Genomic DNA, 23561 nt, shown 5'->3' with positions numbered 1-23561 from the left:
CTGCAGACAAGGGGCGGTGTGGTACAGAGATACTGTAAGTGCATAGCATTTCCTGTGTCTGTGGAAGTTTTTTTTTTTTAGGGCAGCATCACTTTTTAGGACTTTTTTATTTAATAGCTGAATCTGTTGCTCATCTAATGACTAATCATCGTTCTCCCTTTAACACCTTAACGTACAGAACACACACGACACTCTCACTTCTGGGTGCCAGTGTTAATAATTTGGCTGGGGCTGTCTTACCACTAACATCAACATTAGTTGGGAAAATAGTGTGTGTGTGTGAGGGGGGGGGGCAGCGATGGGGCATGCTGGTATTGCTCATGTCATGTGTACAGGCTGTTTACAGTCAGTGACAAAAAACAAGTCCCCAAAACAAATCATTAGATTTTACAGCGATGACCTGGGTTAGGGTTAGGATGTGGTTGGGTGTCTAGTTAAGGCCAGGGTTGGGTGTCTAGTTAAGGCCAGGGTTGGGTAACTAGTTAAGGCTAGGCTTAGGTATCTAGTGGTTACAGTTAAGACTGGATGGGAATGAATGCGAGTCAATGTAAAGTCCAATGAAGTGATGGAAACATGACTGTGTGTTAGTGTGTGTGTTAGTGTGTGTGTTAGTGTGTGTATTAGTGTGTGTGTGGTGTCATACCCTGCAGTCTCTACCATCCCACCTGGCCATATTTAGAAGAACTGAGAGGAGCCAGAAGCAGCAACTCTCCAAGGACACCCAGTGTAAGAGTGTGTGTGGTTCGTCACCACGCTCATTAGCCCCAGGGAGAAATACCATCACCTGCCACAATTAGCTCATTTCCACCACAGGAGCTTATTAATCCATAACCTGCAGCTTCTCAAAACCATAACCCGACAGAACTTGACAGGGTGATATGATCAGTTCTGCTTTCTGTTTACATGAGGGTCAGGGTGAGCTCCTCTCTCTCTCACACACACACACTCACTCTCACACACACACACACACAGCTGAGCTTGCTTCTCATGAGTGCAACTAAATCTGTCAGTAAGACTGTATGAGCGATTCCAGTACTGAACAGAAAGAACCCAAACATGCAGAAATGTGAAACGTTCACTGCTTTACCCATTGTCAGATCACTGAAGTCCTGGTTTTAGGTCTAAACCAATTTAAGTGTGGGTTTATGTGACCTGTTTCTCAGGCTAATAATTGACATGTGATAAACTACACAGGTAACAGCCCTTTGAGCATTGACCCCCTTTCAAAATTTAGCTCCAGGAACTCATCTCCAAAGAAAGTAGAAGTGTACAAGTTCTGTCATGGGTTAGTAAATTCCTGCAGGGGACAAGACTTACAGTAACTGGGCCTTCCCCTCAGTAGAGACAGTTTACAGGGATAATGATAGTGATAATCCCCTGCAAATCTAACAAGGTGTCAAGCCAGAGCAGGAAATTTGCATAAACATTCACAAAGTGGGAAGAATCCCAGGACAGACGAGGGATGTCTAGATCCCCTTCATTATTAGCAGTCATACCTTATAAATCTGTCGTAAGCAGCTTTCTCAGGCTCACTCTCTACATGATCAGGGGGCCATTGTATTAATTGTTACCATCTAATCTAACTGTGTGAGCAGAATAGGGCCTTAAGCCAGAACTAAATAAAGCCCAGTCTGACTATGTAAGAACGGTAAATCCTACAATACCAGCCTTTTACATGCTCCTTAAGATTTGCAAGTCTTATTAAAGTACCAGGAAGAGACATTTTCTAAAACTACTGAGTATCTAGACCTTTTCATTGAGGATATTGTTAAAATGCTTCCATCCTATGTAGCAGACACATGTAGTAAAAGGATTTTTTGTCAAAATTCAAAATGTTAACATTTGATGTAGAAAGTCTGTGTATGAGATGGTATTAGAGCCTCATGACATTTCCTGGGGGCCCATAATGTGAAAACACCTTTTAAACTGCTGTGAATATTGAATAAAGTACTGCTGTGTTAAGGGACAAGTTTGAGGTCATCATTTGTCCCTAATTATGCAGACGCTTTTGGGAATATGGGAAGATAGAAATAGTATCTATCCTATCCTAGAATATATCCTTGTAATTCAAGCATAGACCAGCTAAAGCCTGTTTCTCACACTGTTAAAGCTCCATAAGGGTCAGAAACATTGGACACGTGTTGGTTTGGTCAACATGTACAGAGCCCTTCCCTTCCAGAAAACTCACAGTTACTGTTCCTGTGGTCATTGTACATATAACGCCATCTACACATGGTGAGGATGTATGAAATCTGAGAATTTATAACTGATGTGATGTCACATGTTGTTTCTGTGCTTGAATGTTGGCTCACATATGTGGCTCAAACCAACTGTCACCTAAAACTAAGAATAGCTGAGCATAAAGGAGTTTTATGGGTCTGACCTAATCCAAGGTAACACATTAAACAGCTGCTGAAAAGAAAGACATACTTTAAATACTGTTCATTCTAATAATGTGAATGATCTTGTGGATTTAAGTTCATTTCTAAGGCGAAAACATTTTCTCTGTTACCTCAGGATCAGACAGGAAGTAGAGTATGTGTTTGGACTTAGACTGAGGGAGCTATGAGATGAAACATATTACCCTCTGGTTTGTAAGAATACATGACTATGAATAAATGAAGATCATCTAGACATCCCTTGTGTGCACTAGCATTACTGCTACACTTCAGGTGTTGCTGGGGTACAACAGCACTAACAGCACTAACCCCACATAGTTCCTTATAAGAATAGGACAGACCAGGTTCAGTCATTTTTGTGTAGGAGTGTTCTGCAGTCTGTGAGGTGCAGTTCAGATGTTTTATTGTCATTAAGTTAATGCTCATTAACACCTGATGTACACGTCAATGTGCCATTGTGCAGGTTAACAGAACATCATTAGTGTTTGTGTTATGATAGACTGATCAGATGATAGATGATTGATCTGTGGACTCCTATTAGCTCACATACTAGAGCTTTGATCCACGTCATTAGGAAGACAAGAGCATAATGTCTTAAACGGTTCTTATGAAGAACTGTTCTCCACAGTTTGGTATAGCTCTTTATCCCATTATCTCAACCAATTGTTGCTGTATGAGTGGAAGATTTTACATGTGAAGTAGTTCTGTCACTGGCAAATAGAGAACTAAATCAAAAGGAACCAGTTCTAGTTGCTATTTTTCTCCCAGGCCCATGTGAGTGCTTCTGCTTTTTACCGAATTTAGAGCAGTGAGTCAGAGCCACTTGATGATGGGGAGTTTCTGGAGTCCAGGATAAAACTGGTCCAAGATGCAAATGGCCTGCTGTGGCATGGTTGGCAGACATTTGGCATTAGCTTCTATGGAGTCTGTCTACTAGGAAACAATGTCTTGGGACCTTTGGTGTGTTTACAGCTAACCTCCTAACGTCATTCATTTGTTTTAACTCGACGTTTCAGACACGTCTTTACCTTTCTGATCTCTGGGAGGATTCTGTTGCTTTAACAAAAGCAGCAACATTTAGCTCAGTACTGAACAAGATGTCTCACCTTGAAACAGCATACTAGATAGATTTTTGAAGGACATGGCCTTGATTTACTTGGGTTTGAGCTGGGTTTCTTTGTAGTCTTTGACTTCCTTGAGAAAATGGCATTGTACAGCCACAAGGGCAGACTCTGTGACGGCAGGGTCTGTACTCTCTGAGGATGCCTGTGGTAGTTGCACCACTGCCTGCCTGGCCCTGAGCTCCAAATTGGATAAGTGGCATCCATAATAAGAGAGTTTGTACCAAGGCTAAATATAGAGAAAGAAGAGAGGTAGCAGGGCAGACAAAAAGTTACTAATGATCCTGAACAGTAAATCTGTCTTATTACAAGAAGTAGAACAGCAGATCTCACAATTTGTGTTACTCAGTTGACTGAAAATAGTAGCAGGGAAGAGAGCACAACATTTGATCTGTCTCTTTAAGAGTCAAATTTAGGGGAAAGTGTTTTGGCTGGACATTCCCGACATGCCTCCTACATGTTCTGGTAAGGGGCTGTTTGCCTGTGCATAATACTTGATCACCTACATCCTGACAGATGTAGGTGATGAATCAAGATTTTTTAAAAACTTATTCCAGACAGTAGTACAACGTGTTTGTTCACAGACTATATACTGTGTGTTTCTTTGTGTCCCCAGTCTAAGGCTGAATTATTAAACCAGTCACACCTCAAAAGCCTCAAAGCACAGAGATATTTCAGTCCCACAGAGGCTGAGATACTACCATTCCTACCTGGTGTTCCTCAGCATATTAAGTTGTTGCATAACCAAATCAATGTGGTGTTGTAGGAGTACAGCACTACATTGATTTTAAGTTCCAGAAGTGTGTGTTATTCATCAGGCAGAGTCTAATAGCATGGGCCAGTGCCAATAAGTGTGAGCAAGATTACAAAAGTACAGAACAGAATTTAATGCCAAGGAACGACACGTCTGCCAAGATGTGTAGGATAATGAATAATGTAGGGACAACACAGCCACACATACCTTTGCTAGTGATTGATACAGTTTGGCAGATGTCATAACAACACAACCTTGTCTCCAGCAAACATATTTAGGTGTGGCCGACATGATGGTCTGGTGGGGGAGACTTGAGGAGCTTTGCAAGGGGAAGATACAGTAGGTTGACGAGTGATGTTGAAAGTGGAGACATGCAACCAACTTTGGCTTCAACCATTTAGTGTAATATTAGTACAGATCTCAGGGGACCAGCTTGTGTCTGCAGCATGTTGCAAAGATGTGTAGATGAAGAGTGATATGCTGAGACTTGTTAGCTAGGATCCATAATGCTGTCGTTGGATTTCAGAGCAGGATGCTTTAGGGCTTCCCAGGTAAAGGCTTATCATGTAAACCTATAATTGAGAAATGTTATTGTGAGGCTACTGAGCTTGCACTGAAAGTGTTTCTAGGACTAATCTATAACCTTACATCTTTTCTTCAACACAGCCTGTGTAGGAAAGCAAACTTTCTCCTCCTCCACCAGCCAGTACTTTCTCACTTAGTCTTCATGTTGTGTGTTGGCATGTAAGCATTAATGAGGCCTGATGCTCAGCTGGTCAGCCAGGAAGGACTGCAGCCTGTGCAAGGTGTTACATCTGTTAGACAGGAAGTCTTTCTGTGTTTACCTCCAACACCAAAGCTTCTGCTTTACTCCTTTTCTCTCCCTCTTCACACCTTCACAAAATGTCACGTCTGCACCCATGATCACACAGATCTCTCATCACAGTCTCTGTGCAGCTATAGTGTTGATCATTTTACGTTGATTCTGTTGACTCTGTAATCACTGACCTCAGAAACCTTTTAGACTCATCCCAGTGTTCCTCATGTTTCAGAATTAAGTGTTTCACCCGAATTTGAGAGGTAGAGAAAAGAATCGATGCAGTCTCACAATGCTAAATAAATAGAATTAATTATTAATTTATGTGATTGTCAGTGTCAGCTCTGTGGCTCCCAGGTCTTCCGTTGTTCTACTGGCCTGTCTGTCAAGGAAACAGACTATAACATGTAGTGTGGATGGCAATCTAGGCACAATGGATGTGTATCACCTTTGTTGTAACTTTGCTGGTTAAGAAAAAATATTGTAGAGTAAGAAACACTGTGAAGAGGAAAGAGGTTGAGAATGAAATGGCTCCCATGATGAACCCCGATGGGATTCTGCAGCTGCGGCACAGCAGCGCTGACCCTTGGAATGACTTGCCAAATAACAGTTGCTTCCTCCTCTACCACCTTTCATCCCTCCACCCCCACACCTCCTTCCTCATGCCTCCCCCTCAGGCTGAACCTTGTTTCTTGAGTATGTGTGAATACCACCTGATTGTAACAGCCTGTAGACTGGAGCAACAAAAGCAGAGACACCAAACCGATTCTCATTTATTGAACGCAGGACTGTGATTCTCCCGCCTCCTCCTGACCAAAAAACTGTTAGCAGCCTCTTCAGAAAGAGGTGGGAGGTTGGCTAAAAAAATGTTCAGGTGCTTTGTACTGGCACTGCATATTCAGCAAGTGAATGCAGGTGGTGTGTATATGTGCAAACACTGGGTGCAATGTGTGTGTGATGTCAGATGAAGTAGCTGGAAAGGTTTCAGCGCTGCAGCCCAGGCCTTCTGCTGACTGGGCTGCTCCCACTGGAGAATTGATTTGGCCTCTAAGAGGATCTGTAGCTCTCTCTGTGGAGCAGCAGGCTGGAGGAGGGGGAGAAAGAAATGGAAGGAGAGTGGGTGGAAGTAACAAGTGGGTGGAATTGAGAGATGGAGAAACCGGGTGGAAATGAAAAGAACACATACTCGTGCACGCACATCTGAAGCACGAAAATTTACTCCCATTAATAAACCTCTTCGATGTATCTCCTGGCTCCCTCAGCTCATAACACAACTGGTCAGGTCACACCAACTCCCACACAGTACACACACACCTTCAATCTCATGATCTCACACACTGGTGCTGTACGTGTCTACAAGTGTCTAAGTGTGAATCTTCTGTTGCTCTGCAACATGAAGCCTGTTGTTTATCTATTTCATAATTTCATTTGCATACTCCTGCATCATTTTGACAGCCTCCTTTCACTCCCTTGTTAGTGTCTAACTGATCCTCCAGAGCTTTCCCACTTTCTCCCGGGCAAACGTTTTAAAGTTTAATCTTTTATAATTGGGTTGTGGTCTGGTTGTTCACTGTCCTTTTAAAATCAGTTTAAAGAGTAGACACAATCAGGCAAGCCATTCTAACCTATGGTGTCACCTTGCACAGTGACCAACGTGGTGGAGGCCATCTCAGACTCAGATGATGAGGACAAGCTGCACATTGTGGAGGAGGAAGGCAGTCTGGTGGATGTGGCCGACTGCGACCATACCCTGCCAGATGATGAGCACCCCAAGGAGCGTTGTTGGGACCGAGGTGAGACCATGACAGCACAGTCATACTGCGTGTTATAATGATCACATTTCTGCACCAGATCATGCACAGCTCATCTTCCACCATAATTTCAGCAGTGTTGTGAAACATATTCCACTTGATCTGATTTTGTGCTTGTTCAGGAATGAGAATAAATATACCAGAAGAAGAGTTGAACTGTCATCATCATCATCATCAAACAGCTTTACAGACACAGTGATAGAAGGTTCATAGAATAAAAATACAGATTCAATAAAATAATTTAAAATGCATGATGATATAAAAATATAACATGAATACACTAAGATCTCGGTTTGTAATGAAGCTTGTCTGCTGCTAGTTTATCAAACACAGCAAAGTACGGTCTTTCACGGTGCTAATATAATCTAAAATTACACTAACTGATTTTTCATTTACCAAGTAGTAAAATTAATTCCATCTTAATATATTGCATATTATATCTAGTCGAGACAAAATGCATCCACCATATAAAAGCTAATGTGCTGAGGACCTTCTGTATTTTCTTACATCATCTGTTTGACTGCTAACTGGCTAACTTTGACATCAGATGACGTGATGCAGGCTAAGTAAATGTCTCTTTGACCTCATTACACAGATAAATGCCAGGCTTTGTCTCATTGTGAAGCTCAGAGTGCACGGAAACAGGTACTACAAATGGCAGATTTTCAACTAAAGCAGGAAACACGATATTAAACAAAAACAATGCCAACAGAGGGAGAGACCTTCAAAGTACAGAAAATAGCCTTAATGGCACAGAGCCGTGTGGGCTTAATGGCACTGCTGGGCATTGGAGGGGCTGCAGTGACCTGCTTTTTACCTCGAACCAAGTGGAAGTGACATCAGAGGCTCACTGCCACAGGAAGGGCTGACGTCACAGCCCTCCTCCCTCCAAAACAATTGCAGGTGCCGAAGGATGTTGGTGTTTCAACCTGGGCCCAAGGTCTCCATGCTACACTTCTGTCTGGGTGTATTTGCACTGCTGACCAATGCAAATGTGTGTAACAAGGTTGTGTTTGATATTTGATATTTAACCTCAATGATATTTACTTTAGACTTTGGCTGAATGAAAGAGATGTGAGACACACACTGACGTGTCGCCTTTGTCAGGGGAATCATCTCTGGAAATTCCTTTCAGCTCAGTCAGTTTCAGTTTTAGGTTTAACTGCGCAAACAGACCTGTTCACAGTGTCGACACCTGTTCCCCAACTACCCAGCCGTTTCCATCACCAGTCTTCAGCTGCACCTCCACAAGGGAAGTTGTAGAAGAAGAATGTTGACCTGGCCAACAGTTCAAAAGCACAGGTTGCACTCTAACAGCTCAGTGAGCTGGCTGGGATCTATAGAAATGCCTGATCAGGAAAAGTTTCTTTTGGTTTCACTAGAGTACACACACACACACACTTTTACACTTTCACTCTCTGGCTCTTATTCCACAGTTCAAGCAGCATCTTCCCTCTGACTTTCTTTTGGCCGAATGACACTTTAAACAAACACATTTCTCCTATACCTCATCTAATCAACCCTCCCTGTGTTGGTTTCACCCCTGAGAATAAAAAAATCTCTAATTCAGCCATGAAACTTGACCAACACCTGCTTTAAATTTCGATGTGCTCCACTTTGTCGTCTTTCTGTTCCTCCCCTACTTTCTACTTTTCTTTTTACACTCTCATTTGTTCTCACTGTTTCTCTTGCAGTAGATCAAAGCTCTTGATTATCATAAGCGCCTGCTTGCAGTCATTACTCATTCACTGCTAAATGATTCTGTAGTGCGGAGCAGCTGAGTGTTGTTGTAGCGTTACAGCTAAATGAAAAGAAATGAAAATGTAGAGAGATATTGATTACGTGAGAGGGTTTTCCTGCTGATGATTTGTAAAGCGTGGTTACGTCTCAGAGAATGAATTGGGTGGAGCTGGAAAGCTTTGATAACTTGGGGCTGCGAGGCACTTACTGAGAGCCAGGGCTTGGGTTTAACTGCATGGAAATAGAGTCTAAGGTTGAAAGGAGATGAATTAGTTGTATAGTGCGAATGTTTTATGGCCACTGGCGTTAGTCCAATTATCTATGGATTTGTAAGGCTGAAGGACATCTACTGTTCCTCACTGTTGGCCTGCCATGCTGCAGTGATGAGTATGTTTATTGGAATTGGATAAATTTGAATTGGTTCAGCAGGGACTCCATGGACACACAGAAACACTTTTACTCCTTTGTGCTGTGTCACATTATGTTGTTAAAACTGAGCCACATTCCTAAACAGGAAAAGCAAAAGTCTCCAGAGAACTGGAAACCTAAAACACACAGCACAAATCCTTGACTATATAAGCAAATAGTATGTAAGTATAAGCAAATTATTGTAGGAAATGCCTTGTAGCTTTTCTTTGACTTACCCCCGTTTGATAGTAGATAAAGTGCAACACTCTTAGATGTGACTGTGGAAAAGCTTAACTGTTTGTGCGAACCATTTTGCTCATATCTCTCTCTCGTCCAGGATAGAATCTACAAACGGGTCTGGATGCACGACCACAGGAAGTGGTGGGGGCAAAGGTCATCCAGGCCAGGAAATCCATCATGGGATAGTGTTGTATCATGTTGCAGCGATGTGGGCAGAGAATGATGAGAAAGGGATGAGGGAAAGAGAAGAGGAGAGGAGAGAGTGGGTGGTCTGATGATTTTGTCCATACTGTAGTTTTATAGGTTATGCTGTGAAATAAAGAAAAAGCTTTTTTAGATCAGATCTAAAAGAGAGTGTCCTGCTACAACCTTTTCTGGGTCTTTTTAACTGATTTTCCATGTGTGCAGTGGTGCATTCACATCCCTGTGTCAGCACATAAATGGTGTGTGTGATGTTTCATGTCAGGGGAACAGCCTGATAACACAGAGCTGCCTCAGCGAGGTTGGGGAATCTTTCTGGTCTTCACTTTATGCTTCACAAAGAGCCGAGAGAGATAAACACACATGCTCATGCAAAGGGAGTAGTACCTTTGAGCAAGGGATGGGAGCTGCACGTAGTCAGATCAGCACTTTTCTACATGCAGCACAATTTGCAGTGTCTTGTTTACATCTCGTACAACTGAGGAAAAATATATCAATGAACCATCTGCTGGTTTCAGCTTATATTTAATAGACATTAGAGTCTGTTGTGTTATCAAATAAAACATATTTTTCCAAATCTCATGTTTCTTCAATAAGCAAATATTGATTTGAAATTCAAATATATATATATATATATAGTCTGAAATATAGATTGTATGATCCAAACTCTTTATTCTGACTGTCACACCACCTGCAATTTATTTGTTGCAAGTTTGTTTCAGGGTTGGGAAGTTTCTTCGAGTGGTGTTTAAAACCCAGAGCAACGAATGACTGTGCTCAGATTGTGTCACAGCTTTGTTGTACTGGTGTTCACTCTGCATCTGCGAGTCACCTCTTTCCATTTCTGAAGAGAACACAGCTGGCCCAGTCTTTTAATAGCCACATTTCTCAAACATCACAAAGCAGGGAGAGTGCTTGAATCAATCAATAAGACATCTGCCTAGTGAACACTAACAAGCTCAACTTTGTTTTCAGCTGAAAGCTCAACCTTATAATATTTCAGTAACACTACGCACATGCACACGTACCCATAGAGGAATAATTCATGGACAGGATTCATCACCTAATTATCAACAAGTACCTTACTTAACACTGTGAGTAGAAGCTTATAATTCAGTTCTCACATAGAGCCTGATGCCTGTGGCCTTTGATGCTGATTCAGTTTCTCATCCCTGTGTGAACAGAATTCAGGATGTTTGTTTTTTCGTCCCAGGTGCTAAGATTAAGTCAGTCACTGTGACATTATCGGATTATGTCACATACATGTAAAGCATGTGAGTTTTGAAATAACAGGCTAATCATTAAAACCTCCGTGTCTTTATTTATCCAACCACAGTGAGGGAGGATTATGGGTCTGATGATGAAGATAACATGAGCACAGATGCCCTGGTGGAGGAGATGCTCCAGCAGCAAGACACAGCCATCATCTATCCAGAGGCACCAGAGGACGAGCCGCCACGACAGGGGACCCCTACCGCCAGGGTCCACGATGAGAACGGTACAAGACATCAAGTCACAGAATTCACAGCTGATTCATGTAATAAATAAACTAGAAATACATGTCTCTCAGAATCATTTTTGTGTGCACATCCCTTTCTACAAATAATGCCATGTACCCTGTGGATTAATTGCTTTAAATGGTATCAATTATCTTTATTAGTAGAGCACAATAACAGGATGCAGTGATGCTGAATCACACACACACACACACACACACAAATCAACACCAGTATTTCCAACCAAGAGCTCACAGTTCTCACACTGTTACTTCACCTGCACAATAATAACTTGCCCCCTGTAGATGCACCTCATGTGTTAACTCCACCCCGTTAATGCCGCCCCTGTACATCATTACGCACGGCGAGTTATGTTAGGAGCAGCACACCGGGCCCTTTATAGCTCTGCACTCTGCATTTCACTTACTGCCACAAAAGAGGAAGAGTGAAGAGGGAAGAAGAGAAACAGCAACACCTGAGTAAATTTGTCACATTGGCTGCCTCACATCTACCTGGGCAATGTATGTGTGTATTCCCATTGCGAGGCCCTCACCTGTCCCACAGAGGAACTTAATACATCACCTGTTAACAAAGTAATGCTTAACTGTGTGGGAGCCAGCCAACTGAGACCCTCTGTTAAACAGCAGGCGGGCAGCTGTTGTTTACCAAGCTCAGCTTTCTTCACTTGTGTGGGTGTTTTTGAAACACTTCTAATGCACAATAGGCCGAACAAATGGTGGAACTAAAGGTGTGTGAAATGGTTTGCATCAATAACAAAGAGTACAAAAGCAAAAATAAAACTGAGTCCTGCATGTTATTTTTAGAAAGACAGAGAGGCATTAGTAAAGGCCAGTAATCAGCTTTATCCATTTGGTTACCTGGATGTTGTTTTACCTGAGGGGGAGGACCTTTCAGTGAGTGTTGAAATAGCAGAGGAGTGTTATTGCAGCAGGCCATGTGTGACATCAAAGAACCCTTTCCCCTCCGCCCCATGTCCCCTTGTTATTAAATTTCTTCCATCCATCATCTATACCTGTTTATTCCTTAACCAGGGTCCCAGGGATCTGCTGGAGCCCAGCTCTCTATGGGTGGAAGGCAGGGGTACACCCTGGACAGGTCGTAAATGTCTCCCTCTTTGTATTTTTTCATCTAGGAGCTCCAGATTCTTTCTCTCAGCTGCTGACCTGCCCGTACTGCTCACGAGGCTACAAGCGTTACAGCTCTCTGAAGGACCATATCAAGTACCGACACGAGCAGACCGAAGAGAGCTTCAGCTGCCCTGAGTGCAGCTACAGCTTTGCATACCGTGCTCAACTAGAAAGGCATATGTCGGTCCACAAGAGCGGACGGGATCAGGTAAGAACTGACCGACTAACTGATCAGGACTTGATACACATTCACCGGTTAACCTGGTTTATTTTATTTATTTATTTTTTTTTAACTTGTGAGTTAGTCTTTACATTTTTATTTTCAAATATTGGGATTTATTTTATTAGCAATCATGTACTGACAAAATAATTCAAAATGATTCAGATCTATGCTGTTTCTTTAGCACCTTGCCTCCACATGTGATAAATGTGATGCTTTGACCTTGATTGATTTAAAGACGGTAGTAGCAGTTCGGAGGTTTATCTTTATTTCCTACATATCCCACTGAACGACCCCTCTCCTCTGATCTGACAGAGACACATCACACAGTTGGGAGGCAATCGTAAATTCAAGTGCACTGAATGTGGCAAAGCATTTAAATACAAGCACCATCTCAAGGAGCACCTACGCATCCACAGCGGTGAGTGGCCAAACCCTGTCACTATGGCAGCCTTCTGTGTTTTTATGGGTGTGTGCAGGCACTTGAACATTTCTAGTGTACTTTGCTGAATGAAGAGTCTTTTTTTGGTCACAGATGTTTCATTCTCCACTGCACCAATATTTATGATTTAGCCTCTATTTAAATCTCCTTTCTAGAGTGTCGCTCTATTGTTTGCTCTTCCTTAATGTGCCATAATTGTGTTTCTTTTGGCAATATGGGACCGCTATTAAAGAAGGGCTTTTCCTAATGGTGCCATTACATCCACATTTAAGCATTATTGAAATGCATTAGACCATTTTCCTGCTGTAGTGCTCGTGGCCCTTGTTCCTCATTTAGCTTCATTTACTAATGGAAATCTCTTTCTCTTTCTCTCCCTGTCTCATTCCTTCTCTGTGTGATGTTCATTGTGGTTTGATTCAGGAGAGAAACCCTATGAGTGCTCCAACTGCAAGAAGCGGTTCTCACACTCAGGCTCATACAGCTCCCACATCAGCAGTAAGAAGTGCATCAGTGTAATTTCAGTTAGCAGCAGGCCATGCTTGGGGACTGCCAAGACCCAGACCCAGGCTGCATCAGCGGGGCTGCCTACACGACCCTCAGGCCTTCACTCACAGATTAGGGACAATCTGGATCACGGCAAACCCAGCAAGGAGCAGCTGCCCTTTGACCAGATCAAGACCGAGCCTGTGGACTACGAGTACAAGCCGAAGATGATGCCATCCCCAGCTGTGACTGCTTTAAATGGTGGCGTTTTCAGTGGAGGTGCTGCAGCTCCTCTACAGGGAACAGTGCAGGCTGTGGTCCTGCCCACTGTGGGGTTGGTGTCACCCATTAGTATCAACCTGGCAGACTTGCAGAATGCTCTCAAAGTGGCTGTGGATGGTAATGTCATTCGCCAGGTGTTGGAAAATAACGCCAAAGGCCAGGGGCTTACCTCTGGGTTAACCACTGGAACCCCCTCACAACAGCAGATTATCTCAGCCATCAGTCTGCCTATTGTGAGTCAGGATGGAAATGCAAAAATCATTATAAACTACAGTGTGGAGCCCAGTCAGGGCCAAAACCTGAAGAAAGAGCCCGAGCTCATTTCAGCAGCTCAGACCACTACTGACACATTCAAGTTCCAGAAATTTCCCGAAGACCTTACAATCAGGGATGGCAGGCCCAGTGAGAGCAAAGAAAAAGAGGAAAAGACCACTAAAACTTGTCTCCTGTGTAATAACTGTCCTGGTGGGCTGGAAGCACTCCATGTCCTCAAGCACTGCCAGAAGGATTGTCTCAGGGTGAATGGAGCAGCCCTGGATAAGAGTCAGTCTGCTGTTGCTTCCCTGTTGTCAGAGGGAGGACTCTGCAACCAGCCCAAGAACCTCTTGTCATTACTCAAGGCCTACTTTGCCTTAAATGCAGATCCCACCAGGGAAGAGCTAGAGAAGATCTCGGACTCAGTCAGCCTGCCAGTCCACGTTGTTAAGAAGTGGTTTGAGAAAATGCAGGAGGGTCAGATTTCACTGGGTGGACCAACACCTCCCTCAGAGGAGGAGGACCTCTGTGAAGCTAACAGTGTGGTGTCTCTAGTCCCAGGGATGGACACAGCTACTATGAACCCTTCTCCGACCCAGGACAGCCCTACAGAAGCCACCCCAGCTGAGGTCACTGGGACCCACAGCCTGCTGGCTTCCCACTCACCACTAAACCTGACAGCTGCCAGTGCTGTCCCAGCCCAGCCACCACGAAGCACTGAGGGACCACTAGACCTGTCGCTGCCAAAACTACCTAGAGAGGAAGCAGAGGGAATGGTGACTAAATCCTGCATCTACTCCCCCCCTTTCTCTGCCTCTTCCCACGATGACGAACCCCTGAACTTAACTTGCACAAAGACAGAGGCCTCGCCAATCTCAGCTATTGCCTCCAGCCCTCTTGCACTGTACGCCAGCCAGCCAAGTGCCAAATCTCTTGACATTGTGACCACGATGCAGTGCCTAAGAGCACTAGCTACCAACAACAAGCAGACTGTGCTGATCCCCCAGCTGGCTTACACCTATACCACTACAGCAAACAGCCCTGCAGGGACCGAGATGCATGAAACCATCCACCTCAACAGAGTGAAGGTGTGCACCCATTTATGTCCCCCACTTTTCATTAAAGGTGTAGTTCGCCATTTAGAGAAATAAGGTTTATTTATTTTCTTGCAAGGACTGAAAGAAAAGATTGAAACACTTTGATCATGCTCTACCCAAAGCTACGAGTCCACTGTAAAGTTACTGATTTCGTTTAATCCATACAAAACCTATAATGTGAAAACAACATGGTTTTACGACTGGTAATGTGACAGGCCTTTATTGATTATTGGATCACTTTGATTGTTATTTGCACGACTGTGAGTTTACCAGTCAAGTAAACAAGATGTGAACTGTTTATTATTTACATTATTACATTTAGAGATGGTGTTTTATTGTGTTTGGACAGAACCAGTCTGTTTCCAGTCTTTGTGTTAGTTTTTAGTGGTCAGCAAAAACATTGTATTTATTGAATGAGAGTGGAATCAATCTATTTTGTTTGACTCAAGTTAGTCTCTTTGGAGCCTTCAAACTCTTCAGTCTTCTTCTTTAAATCCATTAGATCACAATAAATAATCTGAAGACATCAAAGTCTAATCAGTAATTGATATAGATTCACTTTTTTGTAAATGATGATAGGTCTTAGTGGTTCTTTAGTGTGCAGACACATAACAGGCCCATAATGATGGATGTAGATCTCACTGAGTCTATGTGCTGTCACCCAGAGGACATGAGGCAGCACTTTACTGCAGTCTCTATTGATCTGTGGGAATTTGTTTAAATGTTGCACCTCTGCCTGCCTACTTAATTTACTGCTGGCCGACTTTGTTGTATTATATTTTTGTGTTAAGAGGATTGGTTTTGCCATCCTATCAGGGTACGGTATCAGGCCAAGGAAACCATTCAGGGTCCTGAGAGAGACGTGAAGTAGGACATGACACAGCATCATTTCTTACAAAGCGACACACGTACACTACATGCACCAAGCGTGGCCAAGTGAAAGTTGGATCTCCTGAGAGATTTGTTCAATGGGATGTTTGTCATAGCTCAACTAGTACTCCTCCTGCTCTCGTGTTTGCTTTTGCAGCTTATAGGCTTAATCTCCCTGTGCTGCCCTTGCAGTAAAATGAAGCTTGTAAACCTTTGGAGGCTTGTGAAGGGAAGAGGGAAGCTCTTCTGAGTTTCCACAGTCTTTAAGAACATCCATTCACAGCACAGTGCTGCTCACTGGCAGTGCGGAGTTGTCTGTGTGCCCAGGTGCTTGTACATTTCACCTCGGGGAGGGTGCTGACCCCTGGTTGGGTTATAAGGGAAACACAGTCATTTGCAGTTTTGTGTTTATCATTTTATATGTAACGCCGTGCCCTCAGCTGTACGCCTAATCGATTATTTATTTATGTGTGAGTATTTATGAGACTTCAGGGTAGCAGTGGGTGGCCCAGATATGAGAGCTGAGTGTCTTTGGCTTTTAGCTGGAATACACCTACAGGGCTCTGAGACAACACAGCTCCAAGAGGAAGGGATGGCACTAGGGATTCTTCCCTGTGACACAGTGCAGCACTGAACGGAGGTTACCAGTGACAGGATGCCTCCTTTTCCTTCTCACCATAAGGAAGGTGGGGGGAGTAGCTAAGGCCAAGTAGTTTTGGTGCTGCAACAGGCACCTGAGCCTTCAGTCATCCAGGGATGCAGAAAGGGGGCAAGACATGGCAGACACTTCTGGAAGCCATTGGGCAAAAGTTTCCTTATGAGCTGCACCGTGCCATGATGCAGAGCTGCAGAGCTTAGGTTTCCGTCTTCTTAGCCTTGTACCTGCTTTTTACAGATACCAGACCAGAACCAAAAATACCCTCAGGGACAAGTGAAATCACCAAGATGTCCTTCTCCTCCCACAAGCACCAACATTTACATAGACTTTCCTGTGGCCTGGCAGGGTGGGACAGATGTCTGTGTGACTGTGAGACGTCCTTTCATTCATCTGTAATCTGTCAAAACATAGAGCTCTCAAAGCTAATGCTGCCACCTTGTGCTTTCTTTCAGCCTTGGTGGAGTGAAGCATTTAGCGTTTCACAGCAGTGTGGTCAGTATGGCAGAGGGTGGACTGCTTGGGTGTCGGCTGCTCCCAGCAATTCCATGGACATCCTGCAGGTGGTGGCGTATTTGTCCATACCTTCAAAATCCCATAAAGGTCCCCCTTGAATATGGGTATTCCTGAAGGATGGACTTTCTTTCCAGAACAAAGGTTTTGCTTGTTGTATTTTCTTCTGTTCCTAGAGGAGGCAAGTTGCCTCTGCAGAGACTGTGGGACACAGAATATTCATATATCCACTGTGCAGCCTCACTATTGGCCTTAACGGTGGCCAGGCTCCGACACCTGTTGTTTTGTGCTAGAGGAATGAAGAAACTGTGATACTAGTGACCCTCATCTGACACCGTTTGCAATAAACTGAGTACACAGTTCAGGGTTGTTGATAGCAGCCAAGGAATGCTGCAGCACAAGACACCTTGAACTGATCCGCTGTCTCCACTTCTGCAAAATCTGGGTTCCACAGTACAAGACTGGACTCTGGAATAACCCTGTTCTTTGGTGTGAGGCAGCACGGGATCTGTGTCCTTTTGCTGAAGACGTATCTACAGTGGTAATATGTGTTATCTACTTCCTGGTGATGTCAGAGTGCTAGCAGTAGAAAAAAACTGCTTTAGCCTGTTGAAACTAAAACACTTTAAAGTTTTTTGTAGTAGTTTTTAGTTTTTAGACAGCTACGGTGATGGAGGTATGAGCTTCGGTCTGAGAGCAGTTTAGCCAGCTACGATGCAGGGAGGGTAAGAAAAGGCTTGGAGAAATGATTAAATGACGACTAACGCAGTGTTTGTCACGACTCCTGCCAGCTCCCACTCAGGGACGACATAATGTGGAATAATGGTGCATCTGGGAAAATGCAAGGGCAGGCATATCCCATAGTGAGACACTGAAGTGAAGCCTACTTTGAACTCTTACTGGTATATTAATATGGTTTCTTATGTTCTTCAGGAGGAGAAACAGGAGACGGTCTCAGAGGGAGTGTCCACTATGGAAGAGCAGAACGACTCAGACTCAGGCCCCCCGAGGAAGAAGATGAAGAAAACGGACAGCGGCATGTACGCCTGCGACCTGTGTGACAAGATCTTCCAGAAGAGCAGCTCTCTGTTGAGACACAAGTATGAACACACAGGTAAATACAAAATATTGCGGTATCCCAGACCTGAATGTTACTGATGGACTGAATGAAAAAGCTGCAGAACCAGAACTTACTGTCTCAAAGTTGATGAGATATTGCTCAACATGCACAGAAGAGGTCCGAGGCCAACCCTGACAGTAATTAGGAGTGCTCTTAGATGATGATTTGGCCAATGTCAGCTTTTGTGTTCTTTGTTAGCCTTATCCCTGACATCCAACCTCTGTTTTCAGCTCCAGATGATGTCATCTTTGTCAGACTCTGCCTGGTTAAGCTTTTCAAACCCCATTATTGGGATTTTGTTGTGCTGTTTTGAAAGCTTCTCCATGGATACAGAGATGATGATAGATACTGTTATGGGCTCTACAAGCTTTGGCACTGCAGTGTTTATTGTTTTCCTCCCATGTCTGTGCTTTTTAAATCAATGTGATTCCTTTAATATGTTGACTACTCTCTACTCTACTTTATTTTTTTTTCCTGCACTTGCAGGGAAGCGACCTCATGAGTGCAGCATCTGCAGCAAGGCTTTCAAACACAAACACCACTTGATCGAACACATGCGGCTCCACTCAGGTGAGAAGCCGTATCAATGTGACAAGTGTGGTAAACGTTTCTCCCACTCGGGCTCCTACTCCCAGCACATGAACCACCGCTACTCCTACTGCAAGAAGGAGACTCAGAACCAAGGCCGGGAGACCCCAGAAGAGGATGGAGAGGGCCAGGTGGACATGGAGACCCTGCGGGGGCTGCAGAGGCAGCACTTGGTCCCTTCCCCACTGGACTCTGATGAACGAGGTAGTAGCACCAGGGAGGACGAGGAGAGCGAGGAAGAGGAGGAGGAGGATGGTGTGATGAACATGGATGACATCCAGGTGGTGCAGATAGGGGATGAAGGAGGGGAGGAGGAGGAGGATGAAGGCCAAGGGGAAAAGAACGAGACGGGAACAGAGAGAGCAGTGGTGGAAGGCGGAGGAGAGGAAACAACAGATATAGAAAGGAAAGAGGAGGTAGAAGAGGCTGACACACGCCTGGAAGACGAGCTTGGTAGCGTTAAGGAGGACAAGGACATGATGGAGGCGGAGGAGGGCGAAGGCAAAACAAAAAGAAACAGCCAGATGCCACAGGACAGAGGAGACACTGACTAGACGAGGAGCCAGGGTCCTTCATGAGACACAATCAGAACCCTCCCTCTGTAGAGGACGACTGCAGCAGATGATGTCTGGTCACTCCTGACAGTTTATTTCACTTCACTACTGTGTAGAAATCCAGGTGTGCCTGAGAAAATACTATGGACTATTGATTACTATTGACTTTTCTACAGGAGAAAAGTTTCTCGTATTAAACTAACTATTTGTAAAGAAAAGACGACATTGAATATGAATTTTAAAAAAAGCAAAATAAATACATAATATAGACTTTGGAAGCTAGGGCCAACCAGTTTTAGATAATGTTTTATTATTAAAACACCTTGGGTCGTTTCTTTTTATCAGTGTTACTAATTCTACCACTCATATTTTAACCTTTTACAGTTGTACAGCTGGGAGATATTTCTATATGTTTTTATTGCAAATGAACAAAAAAGTCAGTATTTTGTTACGTTTGACGGAGATTCTGAAAAATACTGTGCACTACAAGCAGCTGAGCAGTTGAATTGTGTTGTCTACCCTTCAGTATTACCAGTATTTACTAGTCTAACTGTGGCACCTTTTTGTTTTTTGGGTTGGACTGTGAGCCTTAAGAAGAAAATATCAGTAGTCGAGTCGGTCTGGTCGATGTTTGGTTCCTTTTTCACTTTTAGACTTTGTCTTTTTATGAATAGTTTGATTGACATTCTGGGAAAACAGCGTATTCACTCACTGGTAGAGTTAAATGAGCAGACTGAGGATACTGTTCATGTCTTCGCACTACTCCAACATCAGCTTGAAGCTTAAGGTGGTGGATATTGTGTGTTTGGTGTGTCACCCGGTAATGCAGCCTTTTTACCAGCTGTTAATAAAACCCAAAGAAGAAGAAGTAACTAGCTAAAGCTTAGTAATTTAACACTTGTCTGTTTAATCGACATGAAAACCAAACCGCAAAAATGACTAACTGGGGTTTTAAAGGGTGTGTTGGTTTATTTTAGACCTCTAAACAAAGCCAGGCTACTTGTCTTCACATCACTGATAGTATTTGTGTTAAAGGAAGGTAACAGCTCTGTCCTGGCTGTAGCTTTTACTAACTGCACAAATATTCCGTCTTCTAATTTAACTCTTGGCTAGAAAGGAAATAACCGTACTTCTCAGTGTTTCAGCTGTTTCGTCCTGCTTTGTTCAGCGTGAATGAAAAGATGAAAAGCGGATGTAGAAAAGTGTCAGATCATGCCCACACTTCCAGCCTTATGCAAAACCAATCTAACAGAGACGAGAACAACATGCATATCAAAAGTGCCATTGAATATTGCTGTTGAAGCTTAGCAGCTGTGATCAGTTTGCCTGATCAAGCAATAAGCCAGAATAACGTTGACTATTGCTGGCCACCATATCCGTCTAACACAGGTCTGAGATGCTTTGCTTTTACTTCTGCTGTGACTGAGATATATACAAAAAAACGTTTCTAATGCACATGTTGAGATCTGGTTTCTGTCTAATTGTGGTCTGCCTTTTTCAAAGCTTATTCAGTGCACTTATTTAACACGCCAGGAAATGCTCAGATGTCTTTTCAGGTAACAGAACGTAGGCAAATATGAATCCCAGGAGTTGAATTGAACAAAGTATTATTTTTTTGCCTCTTATGTTGTGTTTTGTTCTCTTGAGTGTTTGTACTCTATGTTTTCAGCAATGGCAGTATTATTCCCACCGCCAGCAAGATGGGTATGTCTGTTTAGTCCTAGAGAGCGTTTCTATTTATGTCTTATTTTTTATATTTCTTTATGGTTATTTATTACACTACGTAGTGTACAATGCTGTAGTTTGTAATAATACGATAATATATTTTAGTATGGGGAAAATGTTTCAAAGAAAAGAAGTACAAGCCTGGAAAATGAGACTCTGGCATAGTGAAGTATAAATTCAGGAACAACAGAAAACTGCAAACTGCGAGTGTGACATTTGGAACCTGAGACCTGTTTGCTTCCATCCTCATGTTAGTTTAGATTTCTTCTCCCTCTCTGATACGAAGCTACTGAAAACTAATTGTATTTCTAATAGCATGAGTGTGTCCGTGTTGAAGGATAATCCTTAACCATGCAAACTGTCCTTTTTGCCAAACCAAAATAATATTGTTTTCATTTGTGCCAATTTGTCACGACTTCTCAGTGTCAATACCAAACCCATTTTTATACTTTGCCACCTCCTTTAACACCTTCAGATTTTTATAGTGATTGTTTTTGTTTTGTTTCTGATCATTTTTTATGACTCCCCATCATCACAATAAAATACATGAGTTACAAGCTGCTCTGTGTGTGATGATACCCTCAATCCGACTCTTCATATCGCACAATAAAAATGTTTACGTATTCAGGTAACTCCTTAATGACTTTCCTTGTTTTAATTGAATTGCTCTTAGCTTGACTGCTACACAAAATATCACATTATTTGAGTGTAGCATGTAAACACAACATTGTCCTGCCATATATGATCAGTTATAACACACAGCTGTGATTGTGTCGTCTGCATAATGAGGTCTAAGCCCTCGATCAATGAATAAACACCGATAGCAGCAAAACAAAAGTTAATAAAGTTTTGCATTTTGGGTTTTAGCTTCTGAGAACAATAATAAATAATAATATGCATGAAGATGACAATGGAACGAACATTTACTTTGGTACTGGACTCACCCCATTAACTCCCATTCTAAGCATTTAATTGTATATTTTAGATGAGTATGTTCCACAGTCAGTGACTTAGCTGACTAGTTAACCAGCTACTGGCTAAAGCTTCATATTTACTGTACAGACGTGTATAAATCTTAATTTAACTCTCAGTAGAAGAAAACATGTCCAGTCATATGTCGGCCATACATACTCAGACGTACATACTCAGACTTACTTTGTGTCTTTTAGAGTAAATCACAGTTCAGGTGACATCAGGTATAAAATATGAACTTTCCAGCCTGAAACAAACCAGTTAAAGACGTAAGGCTGAGTTTGACTAAACTCTCTTACAGAAGCCGCATTCGACTCAGCCTGATAGCAGCACAGACCAAGGTCAACCATATTGATCCAGATTAAGTTTCCAGGAGGGTCAACGCTCATCCTGCCCCCCCATCACCAGCCATCAGCATGAATTAGTAATGAAATGGACTAAAAATCCATAGTCTATTGAGGAGCTGAAAACGATACAATAGCAGGTGAACATGTTCAGTAGTTCTCACCACACTTTTTCTCTTTCCCAGAAGTCTCGCTCTCCTTCCAGTCCAGGGTTTCTGCTGAATGTTCAGTAAAACCCTTAAGTATCTTTTTAAGGAACAGCACCAGTTGGTGAGAAGGGATTCAGTCTGCCCCAACCTGGACAGAGACGAAGCAGGTAATTGTTCAGCAACGTGCATTTGTCTGTTTGTGTATTTGTTTATTTGTGCAGGGGCTGGTGTTGGTGTAATGATGCTTCATAGGACACATCACAGCAGCGGTACTGAAACACACTCCCGAGCTATAGAGAGGTCACACACTGTGTAGCCCAGTGTTCAGGATATAGGCCCATTGTACAGACTTTAGTCCAATCCAGAGAGTAAAGCCAAGACATTGTTATATGTAATGTTGGGTTCAGCATTTCGAAGAAAAATTGAAAAGCTCTAACTGCTAAGAGGATATGGAGAGCTGCTGCCAATACCTGTGGCAAATTATGATGAGGAGTTACGGCTCCTGGGCCTCTGAGGCCAAACCCAGGGGGCTGAACATCCCTGGGGAAATTTAGAGAAAAGCCTCAGTGAGAAGGAAAGACAAGTGTGCACTCAGGAAACAGACCTTTAAACGTTATGTTCATTTATTCAACCACCGAAGAGCAGAACGTGACATCAGGTGTGTGTGTGTGTGTGTGTGTGAGAGTGAAAAAGGGTGGTCAGCATGAGCTCATATAACCTGACTAATCTACACACACACACAAAACAACATATTTATGGCACGGTGGATCAGTGGTTAGCACTGTTGCCTCACATCAAGAAGGTTCCTGGTTTGAAACCCATCAGGGGCCTTTCTGTGTGGAGTCTGCATGTTCTCCCTGTGCTTGTGTGGGTTTTCTCCAGGTACTCTGGTTTCCTCCCACAGTCCAAAAACATCATGTCACATCAGCGTCCCTGCAGCAAAGAGATGGAGTTATATTTATACAAATGTTTAAGAGACGTGCAGCACTGGGAAAAACTATTTTTAAAATAAACATCAACCTGTAGGAAAAACTCTGATATATATATTTGTTATATATAATTTGGGAAATAGATTTTTTTCTAATCTAAAAAAAAAAAAAATTGAAGGATAGAATCTGGGAAAAACTCCAAGCTAAAAATCAGACACGTTCTAACAT

The 23561-nt window shown here is 43.0% G+C and overlaps 1 protein-coding gene across 2 annotated transcripts in view; it reads left to right on the top strand.

Annotated features, from left to right (window-relative positions):
- zeb1b (zinc finger E-box binding homeobox 1b) overlaps positions 1 to 21496 on the top strand; it is a 39851-nt gene extending 18355 nt beyond the window's left edge. Inside the window, exons 2-8 of one of the 2 annotated variants that reach the window (XM_026292097.1) lie at positions 6738 to 6884; positions 10828 to 10989; positions 12141 to 12343; positions 12671 to 12776; positions 13218 to 14905; positions 17886 to 18066; positions 18559 to 21496. In XM_026292097.1, the coding sequence (XP_026147882.1) occupies positions 6738 to 6884; positions 10828 to 10989; positions 12141 to 12343; positions 12671 to 12776; positions 13218 to 14905; positions 17886 to 18066; positions 18559 to 19214 (3143 nt within the window). In that variant the 3' untranslated portion in view covers positions 19215 to 21496. The remainder of the gene's footprint in view (positions 1 to 6737; positions 6885 to 10827; positions 10990 to 12140; positions 12344 to 12670; positions 12777 to 13217; positions 14906 to 17885; positions 18067 to 18558) is intronic. The other variant, XM_026292098.1, reaches the window with a different exon arrangement.
- The last annotated feature ends 2065 nt before the right edge of the window (positions 21497 to 23561 follow it).

The sequence above is a fragment of the Mastacembelus armatus genome, chromosome 20, assembly GCF_900324485.2.
Source record: "Mastacembelus armatus chromosome 20, fMasArm1.2, whole genome shotgun sequence".
Lineage (NCBI taxonomy): Eukaryota > Metazoa > Chordata > Actinopteri > Synbranchiformes > Mastacembelidae > Mastacembelus > Mastacembelus armatus.
Note: the sequence above shows the minus strand (reverse complement) of the source record. Positions and strands in the feature narration are given on the sequence as shown.